At 36.9% G+C, this 10,315-nt stretch overlaps 1 protein-coding gene across 1 annotated transcript; it reads right to left on the minus strand.

Annotated features, from left to right (window-relative positions):
• Positions 1-366: 366 nt before the first annotated feature.
• LOC134668308 (uncharacterized) lies at positions 367-2,959 on the minus strand. Its single transcript, XM_063525790.1, has 4 exons — positions 2,954-2,959; positions 1,717-1,830; positions 1,038-1,183; positions 367-478 (listed from the first exon to the last, which is right to left on the minus strand). Exons 1-4 carry the CDS (start codon positions 2,957-2,959, stop codon positions 367-369), a joined length of 378 nt encoding a protein of 125 aa, XP_063381860.1.
• Positions 2,960-10,315: the final 7,356 nt, after the last annotated feature.

Raw genomic sequence — 10,315 nt, forward strand, 5'->3', positions numbered from 1 at the left:
AATTATGTTTATGGTTTTAAAAAATAAAACTTACCTACTGTCAGTATTTTTTTAAAGTAGGTAGTAATTTTTATTAAATAAATATAAAACAAAATTAGCTTAAAAATAATAATACAAACTATCTCTTAACTGAATAAACTTAAAATGAAGAGCCTATAAATAAAAAACGTCCCCCAAGTCACTGCTGTGCTGATGGGTAGTGTGCCCAGAGGCCCAGAAGGCTGGCCGCATTGCATACGGCAATGCTAATGCGTTGAGAAAAATATTTTTTTAAATAAACATAACATCGATAACAGATTTATCGGTATTTCATTTTCTCAAACACTCGTTTATGCCACAAAAACTTCTATGTCTGGTTATGAATTATTAACTAAAAGCAAGAGATCTTACGTTAAGAAAATTAGATCCGATGCACAATTGTAGTCTGTCCGAGTCACACATTAGCATCGATCCAAGCAAAGGCTTGTTACCAAGACAGCTGCAAAATTAGAAAAGCAGATAATTCATTATCATGAAGAAAGTATAGGTACGGGGTTCACATCGCATTCACAAACACACTACACAGTTATATTATGTATATCGTCGTCTAGTACCCAAAAGCTCGTCATACTTTAGCAATACTTAACTACGCTACTGCAACACTTATCAAGACATCATGCTTACCTATCGTTTACAGTAGAAAATCACCCTGTGTGGGGTGCCCCATATAGTTGACTAGTAATTTCAAAATAAACCCCGCTATCGAAGTTAGTTCAATGCACCTTGCAGGTAACTATTACCATTTTCTGTTATCTCTTATTAAAATGTGAAAAGTCTAGGCGAAAACTATTTGTTTTAAGATCATTATTATATTTCTCGTCAAGTAGGTCACTACACCTTCTAACTGTGTTCAGTATGAAGGCTAATTGAAACTCCTTGCTCGATCAAGTTATAATTACTTTCAGTCCATGTATGGACTTGTTCTCATGTATATGTAAGAAAAGTAAAATTCGCTCTGAAATCACATTGAAATAAAATTAAAGTAAGGCATCACCCACACATCTTTAACAGCTTTAATTGCAGGCATATAGTCCCTTCTCGTCGCCACCCACTCGTTCAGGTACTGCTTGAAGGCATCCTTGTCAATCTCATCGTTGTCCAGGAGCAAATCGTTGTTCCGGAGTACGCACTTCTTTTCAGCACACTGTGGAATAAAACTGAGATTAGTCTTAGCAATAAGGAAGAAACTAATGGGTAATAGTACATTACTATAGGGGCCGCGAAACGAAGGGTTTCAGGCTAAGTAGATATAGATAAGGATACGCGGCCGAGGTTGCCGGTTGTTTCTCGCCGAGATTTGTATAGTGCTGTTCTCAAACTTGCAATGAAATATCCATAGGCGACGGTGGCCTAAATTGAGAAAAACCCTGTCTAAAATTTAAATTTAGCGCGGAGCAAGTATCGGGCCTCATGAATTACGAGAAGGTGTGTGTGAAGAGAAGGTGAGATTTCCACTTGCTACTTGCACTTACGATCCTGACTTCACTTCACTTTTATAACATTCCTCATACACGCTCGCCGGTTTACAATGCTCTTGACCTGGCCTTAGTGGCCTTTCTTCCGGAGAGAAAGTCCGCCGAGGTCTACCCCTTCCAACTTCCACTTCTACTTCTCCCTAAATAATCTTATTGGACTTTTTCATTGTTAATATATATTGTATAATACAGATATAAATACCTCAGGTGATCCACGAGCGGCAGGTTTTCCGAATTTTTCATTATCTGGCGTTATGCATCCTACATAGGTTGCCCTATCGAACAGTTCTGGAATTTTGCAGCATTGAATCGAGTACTGAAAATCACGTATAATCGGTACAATAAAAATAAATAATGTAATAGGGACCGTGCGCGTTGGAGGGCCTGCCACCTGGTGTCCTGAATCAGAAACATAAGATATGTGCACATGTACATTGCCAAAGCAAGTGCTACCATCTGTAGCGGGAACGCATACAGCGCGCCTCGTACGTCGGACTACATCCGACGCTTATGGTAACATTCCATTTCTAAGTGCAGCTGCACTAGGTACCGGTACTGAACGCGTCGCTGTCATTGTCAATTTCCATAGTAAAATGAACTACAGTGCAGCTGTCGTTGGAAATGGACTGTCACCTTTAGAGTATCGGCTTTGGACCGCGTGCAGCGCGCCAGGTATTATATGTCGGACTACGCCCGACGCTTTGAGTATGAAAGCGCCGAATGCGCCCGGCTTTGGTGAGCGTACATGTCACGTATGTCAACATACGTGACATGTTGAGTATGAGGCACGCAAAAAAGAGTTAGGTTCTGCCATCTTGTGGGCTACATTGGAAGCATAAACAACACATTTACGCCTCGCGCCAAAAATCTGACGGCTCCTATGCTGCCCCCTATAGAAAGAAAGAAAATAAAATAGAATTAAGCTTATATTTCTGATTTCTTTAGCATTATTTTCTTTTATTGAGGTGTGCAATAAGGGATTATTTGTATGTGCGATCTGACGGTCTGATTCAAACTAAGATACGTCAAAAATTTGCTATAGATAGGATATGTATCGGATATGTCAGTGTCAAAAGTGGCGTTTTTGTTTCAAGAAACATCACTTTTGACACCGATGGCGGTGACCGGTGGCGATTCGAATTCTAGAGACACTACATGGATCGGATATGGATCCGATTCATGTAGTGTCTTTAGAATTCGAATCAGACCGTGAGTGTTTTCAAGCCAATTTGAAAAGGCTACATAGGTACTTACTACCAAGATAGTTATAGAGGGTCCATGTATATAGTACATAATCATAATCATTTATTCGAGGCAATCCATGGTGTTTATACAGGTGTTTAAGTTACATTCAGTACAGCATTGACCCTACAAGGGCGTGGCATCATCATATTATACGTAAAAAAGTAAGATACATTTTGTAGACACAGTAAAGTTACCGCCATCTATCGACACAAGATTAAAAGTAGAAATTATAATATATAAAAATATCAAGAAATGTAATATATCAATGAATAAATGTTTTTTTTATTATTATTTTAATATGATTTTGACCCATGTTCTTTCAACGTTCGTTCGTTAACGCCATCTAGCCGAGCATAGGCCAAAGGTGTGGGGCCATCTATCCGATAATGACTTTTTCTTGATTTCCGAGGTACGTTTTTTCCTTGGACTTTACTCATCTTAAGCCGACCACTGACTAACAGTCCGCCGGACGATATCGAGCGGTCAGTTGTTCGGAGCTGTCAAATTTTTGTTCTAATTGACAAGCCGATATCGTCCGGCGGCCTGTTAGTCAGTGGTCGGCTTTATACGGAGTTACATATGTCTTTAAATCTCTGACCTATATCTTACCTCTGGTTTTAGTTGGCATTGTGGCGATGACAATCTTGGTAAAAGAGTCCGTAGTGCTGTTATTTCTTGTTCAAGTTCAAGAAGAGAAGAAAGTTGAGCAGAAATGACCTAAAATAGTGAAAAACCGAAAATTATGCGCGAAAAGTATTAGGTAAAACATATCGACTACCGTAGGCTCAAAGGACGTAAGGGACAAAATGGCGAAAATGAGTTATGAATGCAGTTTTTATTTTCTCTATCGAATGGTATATTTATAATTTTTAACGTCTCGATAACTTGAAAAAAATGTCCGTTAAGCCCTATGAAAAATCAATGCTTGAACACAATTTTCCAACGCATTTTGCCGTATCTGCCAATTCAAATAAATGTTGTGAGACATTTGGGCGTAACTCCCGACTTTTTGTACGATACGCCCTTTTGCATCGGAAATTTTATTAAATCTGTGCAAATTTTTTGTCAGTTATGCCTATTTGCAGTAGATTTTTGAGTTCTAAATGTACGTTACGCCCACAACTAGTGGATATTTATACGAGTGTTAGAGAATTCAATGTAAGAGATACGCCAAAATACTATGTACAACTTCGAGTTTATTAAGTGGGATGACCTAGTACTTTCCTTGTCAACTTTTTTAATTAAGTAGGTAGGTACTTGCAGTGGTGTACTTTCGTTTGGGCCAAATACGTTTCGCCAAATTTCACTTCCCAACAAACTTATCGCAATAGTTTCATTTCCCAAAGGAACCTTTAGCAAAGTTACACTTCGCATATAATTTATTTGGTCAAATTATCATTTGGCATGATTTTACTTTGTCAAATGTTATTAGGACAAAAACTTATTTAGCAAACGTTTTTTATTGTCTAATATTATATTTCAAAAAGATGTTTAGTCAAAATTGTCACTTCGCAAATTTAACAAATAGGCATCTCTATTTAAAGTACTTTTTGTTATGTTAATATAGGTACGTTAAATTCTACGTAATTTGGGTGGGTTGGGTAGGTTTGAACTGCGATCCTCACAAAACGGAACCGCTATCAGAAAAGTAGGTTAGGTTAGGTTAGTTTAGAACTGTGACCCTCACAGAATCAAAATGCTATTAGAAAAGTGGGTTAGGTTAGGTTAGAACTGCGATCCTCAGAGAAACGAAATACTATGTACTAGAAAAAGGTCATCGAAGTGGATTAATTAATTTAATAGAATAACGAGATGTAAAAAAATGCATGTCTTTTTAAACTAAAATGTGGTTTGAATATTGGTGGTTATTTACTCTTTTTGGGTTACAATGATTACTTTGGTGTTATTTGCTTTAATAGAATAGCAAGATGTAACAAATTTGGTTATCATTTTACATTAAAATGGATTTTTAATTTTAGTGATCATTTACTACATATGTATGGCAGTAAGAATGTTTTTTTTTGAAGTTATATTTTACTGTGTATATGTAATGATCAGTTAAATACCAGACATATAAAATTCTGCAGCCTCCTCACTATTGGTATTTAAATTGTATGCCAGGCAATATTTTGGGACATGTAAGTTATGCTTAATGATACATTTGACTAAATAATATTTGGTAAAATGAAACTTGTCCAAGTAATTATTTGCTAAACAATAACTTGCCAAAAAAGACTATTGCTAACTGAAAATTTGCGATAAGTTGTTTTGCAAAACATTTTGTTGGGAAATGATAATTTGGGATACATAGTTTGGGATGTGATACTTTGGGAAACGTTTTTGGCCCATTCGTTAGTAAACCACTTGCAGTACTTGCTCATGTATTTATTAATGCTTTATTTATAGGGTTACTACAATTTTACAATTCAAACTGAACTAGTAAGTACTTTTTTCATCAGTTGTATGAAAATAATAAAACACGACTATATTCAATTATAATTATGGCGATAGATTAAGGTTAGACTAACTTTTAGTTTTGTATGTATACTAAAAGTAATTGTTATAAATTGTTTTGGTATATATAAACAGATATAGATAGGTAGGACAGCAGTGATTCTGTTGAAGTAATATAAACAAATAAAAAAGAAAACATTGGTTTTGTGGAAAAAAAATTAAATTATAGTACTTTGAAGTATAGTGTTCGATAAATGCAAGTTGCCATATTGCAACGAAATTGTTGGATTTACACCAAATGGTACCTACTAAAACAGTTAATTTTTTTGTACATTACGCCCCTTTTCTTATAAGATAAACCATAAAAAAAGAGGCGTAAGAGACGCCCTTCTTAAAAACAGTCGTGTTCTTTGGCGTAACGTACGGACATGCTATTTTCGTAAATAAGCATTGTATTAAAGTTCAAGCAATCAGTTTTAAAGAGCTCAAAAAGTTAAGAATAAGCCTCAAACGGGCATCAGTTTATTCAAACAAACAAAAAAGTTATGATTTTTTTTCTCGAAACAAAACTGTTTTTTGGCTCTCCTGAAAAATCGCGTTTTGTCCGTTAAGCCCTTTGAGCCTACGGTGGTCGATATATTATAACAGGCATCAATAGAAATGGATCAAGATGTTAACGTAAAGACGTGAAGCATGAAGAATTTCATACATTGACCTACCATGTCGTATCTCTATCTCATGCGCATGATTATATTTCTGTCCCGCTCGCACAGTGGCATTGACTGCCGGAATCATGGGCGAGACTGTAATATACGCACGTCTGATAGAGATAGTAAAAATATGTATGTATTACGTATACATAAATATTTTTACCACCTATCTCTATCGCACGTGCATATCGCCTCTTAGCCTTATTGGTAGTGACCCTGCCTACAAAGCAAGGGGTCCCGTGTTCGAATCCTGGTAAGATCATTTATTTGTGTGTTCATGACAAATTAATATTTTTGTTCCTGAGTTATGGATGTTTTCTAAATATGTAACTTAGGTCCCATAGTATAAGTTGCTCAGTATAAACGCAAAACCTCCGTGGCAACGGTAATGCAGTTATTTTTTAGCCACGCTGTATTGGAACCCTGGAATATCTAGCAAAAGTTAAAAATTTAAAAAAAAACAATTCGAAAACTACAAAAAATCGGCTAACATACCTACATGGGGTATATTCTGATAGCCCACAATGTGAGGAATCTAAAAAAATTTTGGACGTCAAGGTTTGGACCCCCCTGTATACTATAATATATCGTCGTCTAGTATAGTTCATACGTTTCAAATAGAGCCCGACGGCTAATTCTATTGTCAATTGTTAAATAAAACCGCCGTGCCACGTGTCATAACCACCTGCATAAAAAGTACAATACTACGGTTACTGAGTACCGGCGAATCGAACGCTACAGAACCAGTCTAAAATGTGTCATCGAGATGCGTAATAAAGGCGCGTTATCGGAGAGCGCACCTACACTGGTTTTTTGAGCGTTGGACTAGGCCGCGCTCAGGTGCCAAATAGAATACTTAAGACCCTTTTTTGCAGGTAAGCAGCACGTGCGGTTTTACTTAACAATAGACAATAGGATTAGCCGTCGGGCTCTATTTGAAACCTACGAACTATACCCACAACACAAGCCTTATTGAGCTTACTGTGGGACTAGGTCAATTTGTGTAAAAATATCCTATAATAATATTTATCATTTCATATTTATTTATCATATACATTGAAATAAAACATCTTGTGCATAGAAATAAAATCACGATAAACACAGTTACAGAGTAAATTAAATACAACAAAGGCGAACTTAGTATCCCTTTATGGGATCTCTTTTAGTTAACCGTAAAAGTAGGGTTTGCAATCCGGATCCGATATGTATGAAATTATCCGGATCTGGATCCGGATCCGCGGATCTTCCCATACATTTCGGATCCGTCGTGCAAACCCTACGTAAAAGTAATACCTAAATAATAAAAATTAAAAAAGTAAAATGTTAAAGGTTAAAAGTTACAAGTCCCGGCCAATGAAAGAAATTCTTTGTGCTTAAGTAGTCCTCACTTAATAGTAGAAATCGATTTTTTTGCGAGTCAAATATACAAGTCCTTTTTATAAACTACTTACTACCGCCCCGGCTTCGCACGGGCTAACAAATTGTACACCTAAACCTTCCTCAAGAACTCTATTGATAGGTGAAAACCGCATGAAAATCCGTTCAGCAGTTTTTGAGTTTATCGCGAACAAACATATAAACAAACAGACGCGGCGGGGGACTCTGTTTTATAAGGTGTAGTGATGTATATAATAATTGTATAATTATACCTATGTAATAATTTAAACAATACTTACTTTTAAAAACACTACTAAAAATATTAATAGCATTGTACTTTCCATTGTTAATTTTGTTTTTGTTATTTACTAACAATGAACACTAAAAAAATAGTATTGGTTACTAGCTTTAGTCACTCAATGACTAAAATAAGAATATAGTGCAGAACAATGAACGAAGTCATTATAAACCATTCGTATTGTTTTGAATTTAAGGGGGATTCCCCACAACCGTATCGGCGTGCGTCCCACACATTTTATTTTTACTAGCATACGAGTACTTTAATTTTGTTTGAAACTGAAGCAAAATTATATACCGCGAACTGAAATAACTATAGAAGTGTGACTAGCGCTCGAAAAATCCTCACGAAAATTGTGGCTAGAGCGACTCTACTGTATACCGTGCTTGTTGGCAACGTCAAATATTGCAATGTTGAGCAAGAGTTTCGATATAAAGAATTTTATATCAGTTAATAAAAAAGTAGCCAATAACGCTGTGGCAGTTGCAATCATAATGTATATACCTAATGCTCATGGATGCACTCGTATTTTTAAAAGAGTGGAGTTTGTTCTTGATTTATATTTGTAATTAACACTAAGGGCCCGATTCGGATTTTGAAATAGACATCTATTAGATATCTTTTAGACATCACCAAGATACGATAACGATATGTTTAAGATCTAACCTGTCAAATTTGACATCCAATTCACATCTAATAGATATTTTATTCCATCTAACGTAAAAGTGACATTGGTTGCCCGAATTGCGCTGCAAAAGAGAACTAGTTAATATCTAAACTATAACGTATCTAGTACGTGTCGTCTCTAGTGAATATCTTGAAGTTCGAATACGGCTGTAAAAGTCCTTAAAAAGGGTTACTTACTAGAGGTATCATAACAAAAAGAAGCTATATAACTATATTTTTTGAAAATATTTTGAGGTAAGTATATTTTGACTCGGAGGAATGTTTCGTGAATGAAGCGATTTCAATTCGAGAATCCATCATGGCTGCCATGGTGGGGTGTTAAACGGAAACAAATGGCGGGAATGCACGGTGACCAGTACTGAAAAACGGCACTTCTACCAACACCAGGGGTGCGAAACTCCTGACTTCGGCCTAACTCGGCTCCGCTCGGCTCAGCATTGCTCCGAGCAATTTTTAGGGTTGGCACCACTTGACTTCCTTTTGCGTGCACGACCACAGATAAGATAATCACTTAAATTTTGACAACCCTAAATAGCCGAAAGGGATAGTGCCATATATTAGAAAGGGATAGTATGATTCGACCCTGAACCGTTGTCAAACTTCGGTTTTGTAGGAAGCTTCCTTTCTGTACGGTAGTACTATTATTTATTCTGTGCCAACACAGTCACGGAAGACAGTGTTGCCACTCTCATTTATAATTACGCTTCGAATGAGTAAGAAGTAATAATTTAGAAGTGTCCCCTTAACAGATTGTTTAGGAAACACGGAAGCGTAAAACTACGAGGATCATATGACTCATATAAGCATTGCATTGAATCGCCGGTGTCCTATTTCGTTTCGTTCCTATCGATAATTTGTGTGAATTGATATTTTTACCCACCTTTTAAAGAGGAGGTTAGAAGCCGAATGCATTTTACAAGCTTTTATTTAGTTTCACCTGACCGTTGTCTGTCTGTCTGTAATCAAATTTTGCAAGTTAAATTTGATCCACTTCTCGGTTCCTGGCCTACCGCGAACCACGTTGGACGTGTTGCCTCTCTGTCGCACTTATTAATTCGTACGTAAGTGTAACAGGGAGGCAACACGCCGAACGTGGTTCGCGGTAGGATGAGAGGATGAGAAAAGAGTTTGCGGGGCCCTACTCTGGAGGAGCGAAGCGGAAATCCGGGCTGTGTGGAGGAAAATCGGAGAGGCGTTTGCCCAACAGTGGGCGCATACGTGCTGAACATGAAGAAGAATAGGGAAGAGCAAGTGGGCTATTTTATTTAAAGTTGTCCCCTACACTTTTTTTTTCAAATTTGGCATTTTTTATGTTATTTCTACTCAGAATCATGAGCTATTTTGATCCTAATAGGAGAAAAATAGTGGCCCAAGGTTTTTATTTCCATTACGTGACAACATTACAACATTATTACCGTCGAAAAACTTTGCACGGTAACTTTTAGCCCCGCTCTCCCTTACTTAAGAATATATATGTCTTTATAATTGTCAGATAAAAGAGGATAGGATAACGGGGAATTGGGGGTAAGTTGAAACTTAAATCAATAAAAAACCGGGCAAGTGCGAGTCGGACTCGCGCACGAAGGGTTCCGTACCATAATGCAAAAAAAAACAAAAAAAAGCAAAAAAAAAAGGTCACCCATCCAAGTACTGACCACTCCCGACGTTGCTTAACTTTGGTCAACAATCACGTTTGTTGTATGGGAGCCCCATTTAAATCTTTATTTTATTCTGTTTTTAGTATTTGTTGTTATAGCGGCAACAGAAATACATCATCTGTGAAAATTACAACTATCACGGTTCGTGAGATACAGCCTGGTGACAGACGGACGGACGGACGGACGGACAGCGAAGTCTTAGTAATAGGGTCCCGTTTTACCCTTTGGGTACGGAACCCTAAAAAGGTAATAAATTAGATACATCAGACGCATATAAAGCATCCTGAGTAGCGGTGGCAAATTTCACACAGAGGGAAATGGAGTCGCCTAATTATGTTTATGATTAAACGAATAACGATTAAATGATTAATT

This window comes from Cydia fagiglandana, chromosome 10, assembly GCF_963556715.1.
Source record: "Cydia fagiglandana chromosome 10, ilCydFagi1.1, whole genome shotgun sequence".
NCBI classification, from domain to species: domain Eukaryota; kingdom Metazoa; phylum Arthropoda; class Insecta; order Lepidoptera; family Tortricidae; genus Cydia; species Cydia fagiglandana.

Excerpts from the sequence above, each read along its gene's own strand:
- LOC134668308 (XM_063525790.1), bottom strand. Across the intron at positions 1,184-1,716 it reads CCGCTCGTGGATCACCTGAG|TGTGCTGAAAAGAAGTGCGT; the intron begins GTATTTATATCT and ends TTTATTCCACAG. Across the intron at positions 479-1,037 it reads ATTAAAGCTGTTAAAGATGT|CTGTCTTGGTAACAAGCCTT; the intron begins GTGGGTGATGCC and ends CTAATTTTGCAG.